This window comes from Hemicordylus capensis, chromosome 1 (assembly GCF_027244095.1).
Source record: "Hemicordylus capensis ecotype Gifberg chromosome 1, rHemCap1.1.pri, whole genome shotgun sequence".
Classification (NCBI taxonomy): Eukaryota; Metazoa; Chordata; class Lepidosauria; order Squamata; family Cordylidae; genus Hemicordylus; species Hemicordylus capensis.
In genome coordinates this window covers 326,412,953-326,433,755 of record NC_069657.1, presented here as the reverse complement: position 1 = coordinate 326,433,755, position 20,803 = coordinate 326,412,953, and the positions used below count along the sequence as shown (strand labels likewise).

The 20,803-nt window shown below is 40.4% G+C and overlaps 1 protein-coding gene and 1 long non-coding RNA gene across 7 annotated transcripts in view; one reads left to right on the top strand and one right to left on the bottom strand.

The window, feature by feature from the left end:
- The window catches only part of LOC128349026 (uncharacterized), a 148,683-nt gene extending 128,050 nt beyond the window's left edge, over positions 1-20,633 (top strand). Inside the window, exons 2-5 of one of the 2 annotated variants that reach the window (XR_008318789.1) lie at positions 8,355-8,425; positions 9,091-9,173; positions 10,655-10,825; positions 20,516-20,633. This is a non-coding gene — a long non-coding RNA (uncharacterized LOC128349026). The remainder of the gene's footprint in view (positions 1-8,354; positions 8,426-9,090; positions 9,174-10,654; positions 10,826-20,515) is intronic. The other variant, XR_008318622.1, reaches the window with a different exon arrangement.
- The window catches only part of GRIK2 (glutamate ionotropic receptor kainate type subunit 2), an 808,572-nt gene that overhangs the window by 9,533 nt on the left and 778,236 nt on the right, over positions 1-20,803 (bottom strand). For 3 of the 5 annotated variants that reach the window (XM_053298872.1, XM_053300380.1, XM_053302001.1), the window contains exon 16: positions 8,691-8,868. The exons of 1 other annotated variant lie outside the window; for it this stretch is intronic. In XM_053298872.1, the coding sequence (XP_053154847.1) occupies positions 8,691-8,868 (178 nt within the window). Of the gene's footprint in view, positions 1-8,690; positions 8,869-18,921; positions 20,777-20,803 lie in introns of those variants that run through there. One more of the 5 variants, XM_053301185.1, reaches the window with a different exon arrangement.

The following is a 20,803-nucleotide window of genomic DNA, read 5'->3' as shown; positions in this document are numbered from 1 at the left end:
TGTAGGATGTTCAGTGGGCTCCATTGCCTCCAAATGAAATAATTACCATACTTAGTTATTATCAAAATTGCATATTTAGTGCCCAGCACCAGTCAGGATCTGCTTTTCTTTTCTTTTCTTTTCTTTTCTTTTCCTAAGGGTGGGCAGGGGCTAGCCCTGCCTTCAACCAATCCAGTCAGAATAGTTTACAGGCACCTATTCTGACGAATAGCTAGCAAACAAAGCCAGGGTTCTTCTAGGCAGGCTGAACAGACCTTTTGGAGACCTTTGTGCAAAATGGGAGCACGCAGTTTGCAAACAAATGGAATTCAGAACAGGTCAGAGCCCTGGCTACCTTTCTCCAGCCTCCCCTTCTGCAGAGGGAAGTCAGCCTTTTTCTCCTCACTCGGCACTAAGCCCACAGGAGTCATTGGATTTCTCCAGCATTTACTGGGAGCTCTCTTCTTTTCCTTTCCTTAAAAAAAAAAAAAAAAACCACTGGCAAATCCTGGCAACATATAAAGGCGGGTCTCACGATACATGAGACCCGCTTTTGGCAAAACTGCAGCCCGCTCTCCCCGCAGACAATCTCTATAGGGGCCCTGGGCAGCTGGATTGGCCACCCACATGATTACCGGCTCCGTGACGGAGCCAGCAGGGGAGCTCGGGGGCTGCGTGGCCCCCAGAAGCCCCAGTATGCCTGCGCGAATGCGCAGGGCATCCAGGGGAGACCCCTGGAGCTGGGAGGCAGCTTTTTGCCTCCCCTCCGGGGGTCTACTCATGAGTAGGCACGGAGCAGCACCATGGCTACTCATGATCCAATTGCCTGGGTTTGCGGAGTGCTCGCTCCGCAAACCTGGGCTAAGGGGCGGGCTACTTGAGTGGGTTAGCCGCTCAAGAACCACCAGGTTCACAGTCGAGCCCAGTGGTTCTTACAATTAGTAAAAATCGGGCTAGGCTCTCCTAGCCCGATTTTTGCTAATTGTGTGAATAGCCCCTCAGAGTTCTAGAGAATGAGGGGGGAAAGTGGGAGGTGTGGTGGACTGGCACTTCCTCTAGGTAGTTCTTTGACTAACAGGCAAACAAGTAAGCAACCTCCTGCCTTCTCTCTTGTTCTGGGACTTTAAGCAAAGCCTCTTAGGAACATAGGGACATGCTGTAGGAAGCTGCCATATACTGAGTCAAGCCATTGGTCTATCTAGCTCACTATTGTCTACACAGACTGGCAACGGCTTTGCCAAGGTTTCAGGCAGGAATCTCTCTCAGCCCTATCTTGGAGAAGGCAGGGAGGGAACTTGGAATAAGAAATAAGGCTTGCTTCTTAAAAGAAAAGTATGTACTGTGTCTGCTTATTTGTGTGAAGAAAGGAAACTAGTGGGCACTGTGTGTGGCCAGATACATTGTGGTATTTTCAAGCAATGTGAAATGTGTGTATGCAGGTGCATACCTGCAAATAGGTGCTCAAACCTATCAAACCCCTCCCCACTTCAGTTGATCTTCTTACCAAGTCTGGCATGGGGTGGAGAAGACTTATGAGGAGAGCTGGTCTTGCGGTATCAAGCATACATTGTTCCCTTTGCTAAGCAGGGTCTGCCCTGGTTTGCATCTGAATGGGAGACTACATGTGAGCACTGTAAGATACTCCCCTTAAGGGATGGGACCACTCTGGGAATCCTCTAAAGGGATTATTTATATCTTACAGTGCTCACATGTAAGTGAATGATACTGGTGTGAATGATGGAGATTTTGTTTGAGATAAGTAAACAACTTGTCTAGAGGAAACCATGGAGAAAATCACTAGCTGGTTCTTTCTAAATTAGAGTTGGACTTGTCTACTATTAGCCCCACCTATGGTTACCCCAGACTCCGCCCCTCACCTCTTCCTCCCCAGCCCCAAGAGGAAGAAGCCGCCACTGGCTGAGGGTGGAATGGGGCAGGGAAAACAAATCCTTTTATTCTCCCCATCTCCATCTTGGCTTGCAATTCAGTCCAATCTCTGCTTCCTTCCAATATGACTAATGGTGGATAAGGAACAATGCGCCCAAATCAGATATGCACCCAATGTACATATTCCATCTACACTACATTGCTTTCAATGGCATACATACTTGGATGTTGATGTGTATTTAAGTGTGCATTCCAGAGAAAGCAATGATGTGTGAATGACCACATCTCTGATCAGACAAGCATTCAAATGCATATCCAATTTACAACATATTATTTTAATCATCATCATCATCATCATCATCATCATCATCATCATCATTTATTATGGTCATAGACCAGCATAAAATAACATGTTAAAGAGTACGAGTAAATGAAAGTGGTAGTTGAATGTAATTACATATATGATGATGCATATTAGCATTAAAAGGACTAATAATACTAAAAATGTATGAGGGTGATTACATGTTTAAAAAATACGAGTACTAAAAAAGCTAAAATACCAAAAATACTAAAAATGGAAATAATAATAATAATATTAATATTATGTTTAAAAGTCATAAAAATGCATAGAAGGTATTAAAACGGGGACATAAAATAGTAAAGTTAAAAAACATGTGGGGACATAAATATAACAAAACTGAGAAAGCCAGAATAAAAATTATAATGAGCAATAAAATCAATTTAAAAAGGAATAAAAAGGGATGTGTGAGCAATGACAGGGTCAAATCAGGGCTAAAAGGGCTTCCAGCCCGTCATCCGCTGACGGATGCCGATCGCAGCCGCACAGTACCTGGCAACGCTATATGTAATGGCAGGCTTAAAGTCAGAGAGTAGAAGGGAACTGTAGAATTGGCTCAGACGACCCAGATACTTGCTTATCAGTGGAAGGATGAGAGAGGCATGAATGCCTATATAGAAAGAGCAGTATAGGAGGACATGCTCAGTAGTTTTGATCTGCCCTGAGCCCATATTATTTTCAAGTCACTCATGAGTGTGTCAAAACATCTAGGTAGTTTTCAAATTACATTAACAGAGAAATCTGAAAAATGGGACACTTGTACTTATTCGGTGCTTAAAGTGTATCCCCAGGGGCATAATCAAGGATCAGCCAGGTTGTGCACAGCTGAGGGCACACAGCCGACCCCTGAGGCCCCAGGACTCATGGGGAATGCCAGGAGGAGGCAATGCCTCTGCGAGTATCTCTCATACCACTGCCTTCTCCCTACCTGAAAATCAGAACATCCTTAACTCTGGAAGATATTTGGTAATGGGGAGGAGTATGGAGAAGTCACTAGCAGTGTGAGAATCTTGTGTTCCCACTGTTTATTCACTAGCCTTCTCTGCAAATTGACTGTGATGATGCATGCAGCTCTGGGAGCCTATGTGCCTAAGACAGACTCAGTGATGGCTTCTGCCACTTGCTGAACAGGGATACAGCAATGGTGACAGCAGCTCTTCCTCCTACTGTTTGAGGGGGTAAAGGGTGGGGGCATCTGCAGTTACTGATAAGTTCAGGGAGGGAAAGGAGAGACATAATCATTTACAGCCACTTCCTCTTCCCCACCATTTGCAAGTAAGCTTGGGAGACCACAGTGGGGGCACACAGGGCTTTGCACCATCCGAGGGTGTTTGGGGCTTTGCCTCAAAGCCCCCCACAATCTGGCACTGACACTGTTTATCCTAGACCCTGGATGGTTCAGATATTTCTAGCCTCGCACAAACATAATCCAGGGTGCCTTGAAAGACATGTAAGGTGAGGTTTGGAAACCGGATATTTTTGTAAAAACCTGGGACATGAAAGATATGATAGAGAAGGATGTGGGGGTTCTGTTCCCTCTTCAGACTTGGATTTGGGGGAAGGGAGGACTTCCAGTAGGAGCCAGAAACTCCAGTCTATGCAAGTGTCATTTATTAACACACAAGTATCCATACTGTTTGTCTTGTGATCTTTTCCATTGTATTAGTCACATGTCAATAGAAGCCAGCTTTGAGATGTTAGTACAGATAGAATACCATCCACAAATCAATTTTTTAGAGTAATCCTAAACTAATTATAGGTTTCAGCAACTGACCTGCTCAGCTGACCTGTTACATTCTCTGGGATGAGTAAATGGAGAATTGCAGAAATAGTTCTTTGTATGATTATATAAATATAACAAACACTTGGCAAGCCAACCCTTACTACTCCCAGGAAACTACAATAATTTTAGATACTGATCAAGCTAGAGAAGTATCTGGATACTTTGATAAATTATATTTTCTACCAACAACATTGTTATTGATAGAAACTCAGACAAAGAAATAGTTGAATTCTTCAATTTAGTGGAAGGCACAGACAGTTTTGAAATGGATTCTAACCTTTGGCTTTTCATTAATTGAATTTTTCCCCATTTACAGAAATTTCTTTTCTTAAAAAATACTTTAACATTCAGAGCAGAAGCATACAGAATAAGGAAAAAATGTTTGCAATATTTTCAGAGACTGGCAAGTTAGACTATTTTTGAAGAAGATTTCTGACAAGGTAATCAAATATTTCTTGACAATTTCAATTGGCCTTTCAAATGGCATTATTGTTAAAATAACCATAAAAGGTTGACGGGTTGCATATCAGAAATTCTTTTCTATCTTGAGACTTTTGAATATGTACAGCATTTTTCTTTTTCATTTAGTCCTGATGAAATAACCTTTTGCCCTTTACCTCCCTTCCACATCTCAGCCAGCATACAAAAACTCCAACCACTATTGAATTTTGACGATGTTCTATAAAACAGCAAGCTGGCTTCCTAAATGTTTCCACAAAGTAAATGTTGCCTGAAAGTCATTTAAGAGCTAATCAGATAGCAGATAACTTTAAAATTCTCTGGCTGTTACCACAAGGGTGTTTTTTTTTTTAAATGCTCCAGTAAAATAAAGATTCACTCTACAGCACTAGTAGTTCATTTATAATCAGCTTTAAAGAGCTCACACTAAAGTTTTAATCAGCATTATCAGTGCACATTCTTGGCCTATGATACACAGTTGTTCCCTGTGCTCAATTTCATATGAAGAGTATTTTTAATAACGTTTTTTACTTCTGTCTGTGACTGTTTCCACCTGTCCGTTAACTGTTTCTAACTGTCTGTCTGTAAATATTTCTATCTGTAGGCAACTCCACAGGTAGATTTCTATGGAAACTGGTTTACAAAAGGAAGAATCTAGAGCTTTGAGGACCCTTTCTCATCCAACCCCCTGCTCAAAGCAGGAAAGGATCATGCCTTAGGAATGTATGCATGTGTAGGTTATTAAACAGAAGTGCAGCCTCCCATAACCCAAAGTGCGCCTCTCTAATTGTTTATCAGGACTGTGCAAAGCTTTCACCAAAGTTGAATATGCCACACAGCCCCCCTGGACAGTGGCACAATGTGAAGGTGACAATTCCCACCATGCAATGCTGTGCTTCGCCAAGCACTGGTGAGGCTTCTGTAAAGGCTATGGAGTCCTCTTGAGCCCATATTGAGCCTCATATTGGAAGGCATACATAGAGTGCTGGGAAGTGTAGCACAATTAAGAGCTCTTGCAGGAGGGCTCTATCTCTTTTAAAGGCCCTTTCAGTGCTGAGAAAGGTGCAGCTCTGCTTAGAAGTCAGCACAGGGGGGAATGGCTTGCAAATTGGAGGGAAAAAATTGGGGGTGGGGAGTGGACCCCACTTGAAAAAAAAGTGAAGATCACTGAAAGAGAGAGAGAAACTAAGATTTGCATCAGCCATGACAGGAAAGGTCCATAAAATCCAAAAGCAAGGCTATCAGTGGCAGCTTTAATAGCCTGCAGTTTCTATTATTCCTATTGGCTCAATAAGTCCATTTCTTTAGGGCTGACATTAAGGGTCAGCATTAACAGACTTCTGCTGAGGCCATGTCTCAATAGAAGGCTAACTGCCAGCCAGTGGATCTTTTAAGTCCTCCAGCTGCTTGTCCTTGCCTTGGGTGCTGGGTTCACTTGTTCACTCTGAGTGAGTGAGCAGTACCACAGCAAAGGAAAGGAGTAGCAGCCTCCACTCACCTTGGCCTTGGTAGCCACCAGGACTAGGCCTAGATGAAGAGGACAAGTAAATGCTCAGTGCTCACAGCAGCAAGAAGGAGTGGGATAACTGCAAAGCATCATGTCAGAGAAAAACTGGAGCCAGAAGTGCCTAATTTCTTATCCCTCCTCGGGCTGCTCCCCCTTCAGTGGGGTGAAGCCTCATGGTGAGAGGAGGTCAGGACATGGCGCCTGACCGTATCAGTACCCACACCTTCACCCTGGTGTGGGATGGCCCTCACTAGGAGGGGGCCACCACACGGGAGGAGTACCTGCACTCTGATTAGGGACCTCGCTGCAAGTTTGTTATCTGTTATACATTAATAAAGTGACACCAATTAAATCCAACTAAGTATGTCCTGTCTTCATTGGGGCCTGGGGGTGCAATAAGTGATTCAGCTTCTGCATGTGTTATGTGTGTATGTTGACCTCCTGGCAGACCGGAACTTCCATTCATTGCAATGTCAAAGCAACTCTGTGTATACAAAACAGATGTACACATACATCATTTCGGGCACTGATGAAACTAGGGAAGGTACAGCATGTATAACCACAGTATGTGAATAAGGTCTCCTACATGTTCAGAGTGCCACTTGATGCATTGAAGATAGCTTGAAAAAACTAATTTTCATACACACAAGTGGTAATCACCAAGATGAACAATATTTACATTGCATTTTTATTCTGCTATACAGCTTCTCTATAAGAGAAAGGAATTATAAATCTGATCATGTTTCCCTGCTTTATCATCATTAAGTATATCCCTGTACATGTTGTTTATAATATAAAGAATAATTACTTAAAATGCTAAATTGGAATGTTCTTTTAATTAAAAACAGCAACACTAACGTACACAAATAGAAAATTTTACTGAACAGACATAGATGCTTTGCATGGCACAAGGTATTACATAAAGCAGCATCTCTCTCTCTCTCTCTCTCTCTCTTTCTCTCTCTCTCTCCCCCCCCCGCCCCTCATTGTGAATTGGCAAGCTGTTTTTCCCCCCTCTGTTTTTCTTAGAGAAACATATTCCAATTATTTGCTCTTTTTAACATCTGCCTTTTCTTTACTTTGATGGAGTTCATACAAAATTGACTGTCAAAATCCAGTATGATTCTACAGGATTTACTCAGAAGTTCATTACCTCCAGCCTTGCATGTCAGATATTATTTGAAGTCTTGTTAAAATTTCTTAACACTGTAATGGCAGTAATCCTGCAGCTTATATCTGATGTTACGGGTCAATGTTCTAACATCTACCAGGACATGTCAATCAAAGTGCCTTTCATCTTTTTTGAAGTTGGCTGGGAATGGACACACAGTCTTACTCTTAGCTTCCTTTCTAATCAGCTTCTACTTCCACATAACACTTCCCCAAGGATATTTAAGAGTGAGAGATAGGAGCTGTCAGTCTAGGCTCTTAAACTCAAAAGTGGAAACACAGTTCCTAGGACAACATTTACATAGAAGATATACAGCTTCCAATGTGAAAATGAAGAATGAAATGTAATAAATAAACACAGTAAGATGGTACGGCAAAGGTTTATTTTGCATTATTTTATACCTTGCAAATTTGATAATCAGCATATAATATTAGTTGAATTTATGTTTTAAATGGCAACAGCTGATGCCATTTAAACAGCAGCTAACTTTTAAAAGACTTAACACTCTTTTGAAACTCTACTGAATGTGACATATTGTAAAGAATTCACCAATCATGTGAACCGGAAGCACTAAAAGAACAGATCTGATCCCCAAAGAGTGTGTTGTGCAGACTTGCTCACACCCACACAAACAATTTGCAAATTTGTTTTCTAATTCCAGAATAATCCTTGGCACATGAATTGATCCTCTTTGGACCAACTAAGCATTCCCATCATGTTCACATAAGGGGGGGAAAAACCTATTTGTGACATTTATACTCTGTATAAAAGTAACAAACAAGTTGAATACTCTGGTAATCCTTATACTATCAAGGGAGAGTAAAAAGTAGTTTTCCTATAACAGTGCCAAGATGTCCAGGCTTGCAGATAGTTTGCAGCCTGGTAGCTGCAAGGATCCATACCAGAGAGGTCCTAAGGGGGATTTATTCCTTAGTAATTCAGAGTATTCTCTAATGTTGCTTGGGAATCTTTGGATGTGACTTTCAGGAACATCAGGGGTTCCCAATCTGTGATACTCCAGATGTTTCTGAACCACAATTCCTATCATCTCCAGCCACAATAAAGTGTAGCCACAGATGATGGGAGTTGTAGTTTAGCAACATCTGGAGCATCCAGGTTGGGAACCCCTGCTCTGCTATCCTGGATACAAATGAATGTTTTTATGGCACTTTTTGCTACAGGTTGCCAATATTTTTTTATTTTTTTTGAGGTGGGATAAGGTACCAGATTTCCTCAACTGGAGAGATATCAGACCAGTGCAGAGCAATCTATATTTTTAAGGTCAGCTGATTTCCAACCTCTAGCTTTCTTTTACTAATACGACTGCATGTGAGGGGAAGGTTGCAGCAAGAAAACTCTGGATATATCTGAAGTCTTCTGATGTCAGCATTAGGCTATTTTGTGGCTATGCTGATGCCATTTGTTGGTCCTCTTACTGATGGATCCTCTTACTTATTCTAGATCCTCTTACTGATGGACGCACAAAGATTTGTCACTGATGGGTAACTTTAGATCAACTAAAGACCTTTGACTTTTGCTGACTCACCTGTGGGTCTAGGTTGGGGTTGGTGGGACTGCACTTGTGTGGTTCCATTCTTCCCTCTCAGAGAGATCTCAGAGGATGACATTGGGCAATTGCTCATCTGCCCCGTGGGCTCTCTTTCATGCGGAATTCCACAAGGTTTCATTCTGTCATCCCTCCTTTCAACATGTATATGAGGCCACTGGAGGAAGATAATGAAACAGTTTGGGCTGTGGTGCATCAATCAATAGAAGACACACAGCCCATCTCTTTTTTGCGTTTGCTTTTGTTTTTGTTTTGTCAAAGCAAAGTGGTAAGGTCCCTAACACTTCCAGGGCCATACATGAAAGTCAGAAAAGATGGATATTAGACTGCGCAAGTAAAAGACAGTGTGGTATTCATGGCGGTTTACCCTAATTTGTAGATCCTGCTTTCACGGACTGACATCTGGACTAAATTATTCCATGGAAGGACTACTGAAATTAAGTCTTTTGGAGCAACTCCTGAGTAAGTAGTTCTATTGAGTAACTTTTCGTCTGGACATCTGAATTTTTAAAAAGCAGTAATATTTTCATTCCTGATGGTCTTCCACTGTTCTGTCTGTTTCTATATATCTTTGCTGAATAACGACTAATTATTATTATTATTGTTATTATTATTTATTTATTTGATTTCTATACCGCCCTTCCAAAAATGGCTCAGGGCAGTTTACACAGAGAAACAATACATAAATAAGATAAGATGGTTTCCTGTCCCCAGTTAGCATATTTTCTCATTAGAAAGTAGCAACATCTTTCAACAATCATGTTAAATGATTGTAGTTTCCTCCACAAGGACAACAACAGTAATAAGCCATTCTGAAATTACAGTCAGATGCATGTGCTTTTGGAGTAATGATATTGGACATTGTTAAAACAACTGGCTATCTATTTCAAGGTGAAAAAGATGCAAGATCACTCAGTGGGATAAGTTCAATTATTTTTTAAAAGGTGACTGATAAGAGTTACTATAAGCCTTTTGTTTTTAATAGCGGTGTGCATAAAACTGGTTGGCCTGGTTCGGTTTGAGTTCAGATTGGACCCTAACCAGACCAGTTTGGTTCTGCAAATGAGGGGGTGGGGTGTTTGCAAGCTTTTTCGGTTAAAAGAATATTTTTTCTCTTTTCTTGGTACTTACGTCCTCTGTGGGGCTTCTCCAAGGCTGCAGGGGTCTCCAGAAGTCCACTCACCCACAGGCCTCCATTATGGCTCAAATCACCCTGTTTGGGTGGTCCTTGGCCCATTCCGGGCCTCACCCCCATCACAGCAGCCATTTTGGAGGTTGATACACATGCCCAATGGGCCCCTACATGGCCTGGGTCAAGGCCTGGCCATGCAGAAGCCCATTGGGCATGTGAGGCAGCCTCCAAAATGGCTACTGCGATGGGGGTGAGGCCAGGAACAGGTCAAAGACCATCCAAACTGGGTGATTTGAGCCATAATGGAGGCCTGTGGGGGGAGGAAGATCCTCTGGAGTCACCCCCCCAGCCTTGGAGAAGCCACCTGGAGGGGTAAGTAAAAAAAAACTGAAAAAATGACACACACACACCCCGAATGGCTGGGGGGGTTGGTCCAATGTTGAGACCAAACTGGGGTGGGTGGGAATGGCTTTACATCGAGCCGTCAATCCGAACTGGTTCGATCTGTTCGACATCAAGCCAGTTTTCACATCCCTAGTTTTTTAAGGCTTGTGAATGCTTTACAGATTTTAAGCACTGTCAGTTTTCAGTGCTGGTACTGATTTTACTCTGTTGCTATTTCAGATACTCAGTGGGGAGTGATTTTGTGAAATGAATGGAGCTTTATGGAATGCACTTAAGATATCTCTGGTGATAAAAATGCACTTAAGATATCTCTGTTGATAAAAATGCACTTAAGATATCTCTGTTGATAAAGACAACAAGAGCTGAGATAAGTAAAACTAATATAAACTGTACTTGTGGATTTCAGCTTCACCTATGCAAATCTAGCTCTGCAGGAGTGACCTCCCCATTCATTTCAGTGGAGGGACAACTCTACATGTGCACACATTTGCATTCATGGACTTGCCTACTCCATTAAGGCGAATGGTTTAAAAAACAAATCTTGTACATCAGAGGATACAGCAGGACTTCCATGCCTGTAAGAAATTGTTACATTTCAATTTATCTCACAGAAATATATATTATATATCTCAATTTGTAACTGCCAAGTTATAAAACTGAATCTGGAAAAATATGAATATTTGATATATTATTCTGATGTGCATGGGTAAGGAACTGTTACTGATATCACACAATTTACCTTTGCAGAACCTCTACTATACTGATGTGCTTGCAAAACTGATTCTTTAAATCATGCTTTTCAGAGTAGTGAGAGATGGAGCCACTGCAAGGTATGGCCAAAGCCAGGGCACAGAGATACTTGCATGCCTCTTACATGCTGTGCTGTGTTAACTGCTTCCTGGTTCATTAGACCAGAAGCAAAATGGCACCAAGGCACTGTTTTGAGTTGTTTGTTTTGCTTCAGTCAACAAACCTGCCTTCTAACCAACTTTATATTTTATTTAAAGTTAAAATGTTTACAGAGCTTTCTCCATCTGTGGCATCTCTCAAGCCAGGTAGGAAGTAGGAAGTGCCCTTAACTTGTGCCTGGTTCTTTCCAAAAAACATAACTTAACCGTCCTGCTTCCTGTGGCTCTTTGCATACTCCTACAGTCACCAGGGAGGAGGAGGAGGAGGAGAAGGGGCTACATATGTACTGTTGTGAGAATTTAATAAATTTTAACTTTGTTAAATTTGACAAAGGCTAGGTGGGCCTTCACTGTGATAAGGCAGTGCAACATCCAACTGTATTCCTAAAGTAACGTCGTCTTTGTAACCACAAGGAGGGAAGCTGCACCTCTTCTCAGCAGTAAGTGAGATAAGAGGCAGTCCATTGTGCATAAGTGAGTTCCCAAGGGTTTTAGAATGTTTATCAGGCTAAGGAGCTAACCACACTGATTGTTGCATTAAGATTAATAATCATATACTTAGAATCTACATAGCTCAGAGCCCTTAACATACAAAACTGAAATACACCATCACCATATTGTAGGAGGCTGAGATGGAAGAAAGGTGGGAAATAAATGTAATAAATATTTGTTTGTTTATTTATCATATTTTTATACCGCCTGATATCTCTAGGCAGTGTACAAGATTTAAAATATTTAAAAGTCACGAATTAAAATACATGATAATAAAAACTATAGAATAAAATTATTAAAACAAGTTTTTAAAAAATTATTAAAATTATTAAAATTAATTCTAATTAAAAGCCTGAGAGAACAGGAGGCTCTTCCTGAAAACAAACAGAGAAGGAGATGCTTATTTCAGCAGGAAGCTTACTCCAGAGCCCTGGGGCAGCCGCAGAAAAAGCCCGGTCCTGGGTCACCACCAAACGAGCTGGTGGCAACTGTAATTCAACCTCTCCAGAGCATCGTAGCAGGCAGCAGGGATTATGACAAAAGAGACGCTCTCTCAAATAGCCTGGACCCAAGCCATTAAGGGCTTTATAGGTAATAACCAGCACTTTGTACTTCACCCGGAAAAATATCGGCAGTCAGTGCAGTTCTTTTAGAACCACTGTTATGTGGTCCCTTCGTGTTGTCCCAGAGACTAATCTGGCTGCCGCATTCTGTACCAATTGTAGTTTCCGGACTACGTACAAAGCCAGCCTCACATAGAGTGCATTACAGAAGTCAAGCCTGGAGGTTACCAGCATATGTACAACTGTTTTAAGGTCATTCACCTCTAGAAACTGGCGTAGCTGATGTTTCAACCGAAGCTGATAAAAAGTGCTCCTAGCCACTGCCTCTATCTGAGAAACCAGGGAGAGCTTTGGGTCCAGGAGAACTCTCAAGCTATGTACCTGATCTTTCAGGGGGAGTGTAACCCTATCCAGAACAGGCAAATCGAAACCATCTCTTGGGTCCTGTCTGCCCACAGTCAGTTATTCCATTTTATTCGGATTCAACTTCAGTTTGTTATCCCTCATCCAGCCCATTATGGAAGATTAGAAACAGTGCTGTAATTAGCTAACTCTGAGGGCTCCAATGTAGCTTTCTTCAAGAGTGGTCTATTAATAGCCTCCTTAAGACAAGGAGGCATCCTGCCCTCTCTCAGAGAAGCATTAATAATATTAACCAGACCCTCTCTGATAATTTGATTATCTGATGCGATAAGCCAAGTTGGACAAGGGTCAAGATATATATATATATATATATATATATATATATATATATATATATACACACATATACATATAGATATATATACATATAGATATAGATACATATAGATATAGATATAGATATAGCTTACCCAATGTGTTTATGCCTAAGAAACTAAGGTATAAACTAATCTGTTCTTAACTGCTACACTAGCACATCAAATATGCTAGTGTAGTGTTACTATTGTTAACCGCCCAGAGACAAAAGTTTGGGGCGGTGTACAAATGTAATAAATAAATAAATAAATAAATAAATAAATAAATAAATAAATAAAAAAAATATAGCACAAGCATCATTTTTAATGAACATGGCAGATGTCAAACTTTAAGTTCTTATTCTCATTCTAAAATGCCTTCTTTTAAATGTGAAACACAGTCTATAAAGCACCCTCCTCCCTCCAAGTCCTATTCTTAAACATAACTGCAATTATGAATGCTAGTAACTTGCAGAAAATAAAAGCTGAGATTTTAGAATCTTAAGGGACTGTACACTTTACAAAAGTGTCTTAAGGTCCGACTGTGTAGGGTACGTATGTGCAGATTCTCAAGCCTTTTAATCCCAAAGCTAGTGCTTATTTCTGCCACCCTAACAGCATGGAACCGATTTTCAGGTGGATTTGATCATAAACTCTGTCAACTCTCAACATATTTTATGAAGCAACATGTTGTCAGTAAAACCAATCTGTTCAAAGTATCATAGCCAAATCTGAGGGGACAAAGTACTAATTAGTGGAGAAAATACTATATGCTAGAAAAAAAGTACAAGACACAAACTCTTATATAAGACTGGAGCCACCTCAAAAGGAGCAGTCATATAAAAGCTATGGAAAAATGAAAGGCTCGAAAAGGAGAAAATTTCATATGAAAAATCAAAAGATTTCTATAGAACATGCTGCATGTGCACTATATGCTACATGTGCACTGTGTGCAGGATGTAGCCTTTGAAATGTGGGCATTTTCAAAAGTAATTTGTAATGTGGCATAGAGGTTCAAAGAAAAAAGTTACACAGGCAATTTCCTGGGAGGCCTAAAGGAATGTTGGAGATTGTGGCCTAATGTGCTTAATGGAAAACCAAAATATTAGAAAGAATCCACTTTTTTGGTATTATATATGCATATTTTGATTTAAAAATGATTGAGAATAAATACAGCTCGCCAATGTGAAACTGATGACTTGGTGAATTGTATGTCTGCTGAGTCTGCTGTTTAGGTGCAGAGTTCTCAAGGCTCCCACTTCTTAACTGCAAATTCATCTCCTGCTTAGGTTTACCACACACACAGTCCTCTGTCCTCTTCCCCCACGGGTCATCCAGCCTGCATTCCCCAGCCAGGCCAGCAACATCACCGTTTTGGCTCGAGGCAGGGCAGCCAGCTAGCTCCCGAGCCATCCTCTTTGCATGCTGGCGCAGAGGCGCATGCACAGTCTCACACTCGCCTGCTGTTCTCTACAACTACAAATATTTATATGTAGCTTTTCAACAGACAGTGGTTTTCAAAGAAAAATAAATACCCAGAAGATGCTCCCCTGTCCCCCAAAGGCCCATGATCTAAAAGAAACACAAGGTACAACCAGAATTAGCCACGGAAGGAATGCTGTGCTGGGGTTGGATAGGCTCAGTTGCTCTCCCTATGATAAATAGAAGAGATTTACCACTTTAAAAGGTGCCTGTTTACCCAGTTAGTATGGATAGCTGCTAATTGAGTAAAGTTAGTTAGCTAACTGCTGAATAAAGCTAGTTAGCTAATTGCTAACTTCTCACCGCCACTGCCAGATGAGGGAAGCAAGCTGCACCTGCCGGGCCCACCTATCCGCACTCCTGCATCACATGGCTCTGCCACCTGCCACTGAAGCAGAACCTCCACTCTGGCTTCCCCACTGGATGGATGGTCTGTAGGGAGGGGAAGGAGCTAGAGTAGGAGAAACTGATCATGAGCAAACAAAATGTTCCAGCTGCTCCCCAGATCTTTAGACACCACAACACATGCCCCCCCCAAAGTTGCTTGGTCCCCAAAATAGTCTCTATTCCTCCTAATGGGGGGGGGGAGTCATTTGGTCCTCCAAATAGTCACATGTCCTTTATAAAAGTGCCTAGTTGGCAACCCTAAACATAGGAATGTGTGAGCAGGCAGGCTAGTAAAATTCGCCTATGTTCACTCTAATTAATTTTGTGACCTCATTTAAAAGGCTGATAAAGGCTGAGTTTAATATAGGAAGTCAAATCTACCAGTTTTGTTTAACTATAGCACCAACTTCTTTTCACATTATAACTGTGTGAACAATTGTATGCATGTTATGTAGGAGTAGCCCATAACACATCACATCACTTCACTTCCATCAACAGTAAACAGATTGGTAATTGATGAATATGAGCTGGGTTTTTGAGATTGCTTAGTCAGTGTCCTCTAAGTGCCAACATATGGTTACAACCAAGGAGTGCATTGTTTGCTAACAGAAGCAATTATAAAATGCAAATGGTTGTGCATTTATTGCCAAGATTGTCTTAGAAAACAAATGTGTGCTTAAAAACATGTCTCCAAAAAGATGACATAATTATGTGTGCATTATAAACGACAGGGCAAGAACAAGCAATGGCAGGGCTGTGTTTAAAAACCAAGCCAAACCCTGGAAGTGAAAAAACAAGCATTCTGGCATGTCTTTGGATGCAAAGATCTCCCTGTCCCAGCAAAAGGCACCTCCACTTACTACTTCCTCCCCAGCCAGCTGCAAATATTCATCCCACACTTACTGTGCTCAGAAAAAATTACGTAGTGGACTTTCCATAGTGGGATGCAGTGTAGTATGTATGCTATCTTTCGATTCAACCCATTTAAAAAAATTAAGGCCCACTAAGGAGTTTCCATTTTATTTTCCTTTATTATGTATTACACTTGAAGTTCAAGCTACAGATGGCTCAGCTGATACCTATTCCACCTGCGCCTAGTAAGATATACTCAGCCCTTAAATTTTTACAGAAGCAAATGAAAAGTTATTACTTTAGGTACACTGGAAAAGATAGGCCATCACAATTAAACCAACCACTATACACCTGTAATGTTACAGGGTATACTCTTTAGCTTAACTCTTTGAGAAAATCGAGCATATTTATAGCACAGCATACCAATAAACAGATTGAGTTTTAATTCACCATTATGTTATAGTTTTGTAAATTATACAATCTAGAGGGGTGTATGCACAGTGGATGTGCATGTTCTATCTGCCACATTAGGCAGATTTGGACACAATGTAAGGGGCAGCAAATTTGGACAGAGAAAACAACTCATCTGTAGCAAACATTATTGGTAGCAAGCTAAGGCAGTGGGGCTTACGTGTCCCACAGTGTAATGCGAGTAGTGCCAGACTCACCCACACCAATGTGGGACTCTAAAATAATGTATCAATGCTGCTGTGCAAGAGGGAAGTACCTTTTATGCGATCACTAGTCATGTGCAACCTCCATTCTTCCTAATGGAAGTTGTGTGAGACGTGGTCATACAAGAGGAAGCCGTCCCTCTTCTGCAGCAGCAAAATGAGATCATAGAAGAGGCCCTGCCCTCTTTTGCAGCCGCATCACTGCATGTTTTAGAGCCCCACAGTGGCATGGACAGGTCTGGCACAGCCCATGTTATGCTGTGGGACTTGTAAGCCATTGTGCTTATACCACTTAAATGTGTTTTAAATCACAGCAAATGCTGTGGTGCCATTTATGATGTGGTTCAGATCTAGAGATCTGCAAGTGCAATAGGTCTTGTAGCCCTCCCCAACCATATGCTCAGCAGCAATGGGCCCAGCCCAGTTACATGTATGAATATTAGTGTCATTGCCAGAACGTCATGTGCATGTGCACTCCAGAAGTGCAAGGTATATGGTAATCTGCACCTCTCCTGCATAGCAGTCTCTTTTAATCATCTTGTTAGAACAGGGAGGAGCAGGTTTACTTTGAACATAACTTATATTAGCTTAAGATTTTGATATTTTTACTGATTTCCCAGTGAATTAAGATCCTGATGAAATTTTTCAAACAGTCCAGAAATTGTAATGGGTTGGGAGAAACATATCTAGAAACATGTTCTCCTATGTCATAGAAATATGTCCTCAAAACACATACATCTGCACTGCTGTATTGATGTTTGACCACACCCTCAAAATATGTACATTATGTTTCAATCTGTTCTTTCACCCAAGAAAACTAGGCGTATAAAAGGTGTGAAATGTAGTAGTAGCCGTAATCATCCAAAGACCACAAGTTCAGTATTTCCTGGTTAAAATTTGAGCTTATTTTGTTGGAAGTTAAGATTTCCTGGATTCGAAATGTTGGACCAACTTATATGCCTATAACTTGCACACATCAGCATAACTTCATGTTACGTAATGTCGTAGTTAGTGAACAATGGATCAGAAAGATAAATCACATCAAATATGCTTTGTAGGGATAATTATCTTTTTTGAATGTACAAGTCCATCAAACATAACAGATTGTTGCTGCAATGTTTATTTTTGAAATCCACCCCCAAACGAAGCATAATATGCTTATTAATGACAGCAATTCTTTAACTCTTGTGTACTGTCAGGGAGTGTAAGGGAGAATTGGAGATTTGAGTTTACCACACAGAAGCATGGTTGGGCTGCACTTCTGCAGTGCCCTCTGGTGTTAGCGCAGGCCACTAATCAAGTACATGAGTTGTAGATACAACTATCTGCAAGAGACCTGTAGTGGCTTGTGTATATAATACCAGTTGATGGTATTAGTTGATATTGTGATGGTATCAATTGATGGGAGCTTGCTATGGCTTCTGTGAAGGCACAGACTGCTTGTACTGGATAACTTGGGCCCATCACTTGCTTTCCATTGGCCACCGCTGGTGCAAGGACATTCTCCTGCCAGCTTCTTTAACTGTTACTTGCATTGGCAGCCAAAATATTAGTGACGGGGCCATTGCTATAAGTAACTAGAATTTAATTTTTTCCTATGCTTATTAGGCCTACCTTACACATCTGTTTTTGAAATGGTAAAATCACTGCATAAGAAATGTATCTGTTCAAGTCAAATCAAATTCAGTAAGATTGTAATTATCAGAGGGAAAGTTTAGAAATGTATAAACAATCAATGTATAAACAAGCTTTCTCCTGGTGAGGGTTACTTCATTCACCAAAGTGACAGCTGGTATTACCTTGTCAGGTGGCATTACCTTGAGACTTAAAAGGCTCCCAGATGGTTGATACCAACTAATAAGCTCGGGACTCTGTTCATAAGAATACAATCCATGTGACATTGATGCAGTAAAATCATCTTTGCCATATTGAAATCAAATGTGAGAGAAATACACTTAGGGCTGATTCTTATAGGCAATGTAAGGCACCTTGAAACTGTGTCAACATAGTGGTCAATAGTTGTGTTCCATGGCTTGTGCATTCTGGCCATTGTGTTGTGGACAGAATCACACCCAACTGGCTATTTCTATGCCAACACCAAAATTCCTGGCAGCAGCATGCAATGCCACAAAGACAAGATATGTTTTGGAAAATGATTTGTGTAGCAAGCCGATACCACTGTACTTCATTATCCGTGTGGGTTCCGTTCCCACATATTACTGTGGGTAATGAAACCGTGGATAATGAGTAATTGAGTCTATGGGATTTTGTGGGTTAGGTTCCCAGACTAAAAAAGAAAACCCCAAAACACCTCCCCCTCAAAAACCCCCACAAAAATGGGCCAAATAAAGTGCCCTACCATGCTCTGCAGGCATTCAGAAGTCCAAGGATGCCCCTCTACAAGGCCTAAAGTCCTTAAAATTCTGCAAAAAAAATTGTGGGTTTTTTGGGTTGTTTTTTGTTTGTTTTTTAAATGAGCCACAAAATGGCTCTTTTCCACAAAAGGGCAGCTGGAAATGACCTCAGAGGTCATTTCTGGCCACCTCCGACCCATGGATATTAACCCTTCCCTCCCCCTCCCCCCACCATGTATGCCAAAGTCAGTTATTAATTACCCTACTGCGGATATGTGAAACTGTGGATGTCGGGTCCACATATAGGGAGGTCCACCTGTACACACAACCTGTGTACCACATACAGCAACTACCTAGACACATGGAGGCATTTTCAAGCCACTTTTATGTGGCAGCCACTGTGAGAAGCAACCATTAACTAAAAGTATCCAGAAGTTATCAAAGTGTAATCAAATAATGAAATGCCCAGGCCAGTCCCCCGTGCCATAAAATCAAGGGTTTCAAGAGATTGGAAGGTTATCATGTCCAATCCCCTGTCTGAAGGCAAAACAACCTCTGCACCCAACCACATGTTCCCACCTCTTCCAGCATAAGCTACATATCCAGACAGTTGTATGCCATAACAGAGAAAAAGACTGAACAAGGTGCTTCATACCACATGCACCTGAACAATTCAAGGAATGGTTTAGCACAATGTGTGAAGTGATTTGTAAGATTTAACCATTGTAAAAATCTGCTTTTTCATCTTTGAATACCCTTTCAGATGCTCTTTATGATGAAAAGTCATGCTGTTCACATCATATTTCAAAATGTCAAGTGAGACGCATCTGAACCATTTAAAATGCAATTTCATTAGGTGTACAAAACTCTCACAATAAAAATGGTCAATTTTATATATAAATAAAAGTTTAAAAATTACAGACCAACTGATACAAAACATGCTGCTATTCACATATGACACGTTAAAAAATGGATAAAGCCATTTTGATGTACATTAATTAATGATTTAAAATAAGCGGTCATTTTCCAAATAAAAATATCATTTCCGTAATTTTAAAAAGAGCTCCAGAATTAGCTTGACAGAATGTAATCATTCTACATAATTAAAAGGTGGAGCTGAATTTTCATTTATTCTTATTAAAGAACAATGTAATGAAACACATACATGTGGAATTAATTGATAAGGAACTTGTGACCTCATCCAACCTTATTGTTCAGTATCAAAATTTACTCCAACAATACATTATTTAAAAATGTGCTGATGATAAAGAAAATATAGACTATTATCCTATGCACATATACTTTTATCAGTTGAATCAGTAGGACTAGGTTCCAAGTAAATGTGCTCAGGCTAGGTATTATTATAACAGTGCAAATTCAGAAGTCTCCAAACAGATAAAAATTTGCTAGAAATATTAATCGTAGCGTCTGAAAAAGAAAAACCCACACATCATTTCTTGGATTTACTACCAATTTTAATAAAAGTAATAGTATTAAGAATAGGAATGTAAGGAGGTCACAAGCTCCTCAATTATGCATGACATTTTTTCCCAGTTTTAAAATGTATATTCAACGTATGGCATATAAATAGAAGACATATTTTAGCTCAGATTTATTTATATTTATATATGTGTATATTATATATATTCACATTAATAATATGAAAACAAAACTTATAAAGATTCTCATGACTGTTGGAAAAAGTGGACATCCACTTGTCAGTCCAATATAGAATAAGTTGAACATTCTATGTTTTAAAAGTGGAATGGGTTCAAGTTACAAGAGATAAAATCATAACCAGTAGTAAATCCTTCATATATTGATCTAATTCTTTTCCAGATGCTACCATCATATATTTGAAGAGTAAACATCCAGAAAGGACATATAGAAAGATGTTTCCTAGACTTCTGACTTTGGACTGATAGAGAGTTGTACCACTTAAAACCCAGATCTATTTGTAGCAGGTTAATTTTGTTTCCCATTACAGATTCGCTTTCTTCTTCATCCATAAAATTAACTGCAGTGAACTTCCAGGAGTAAAAAGGTGTCTTTTTTCAAGCTTGAATAAGAGGAGAAATAGTCACTTGTCCTGAAAGCTGGCTACAATTAAAAATATTAAAGACAAAT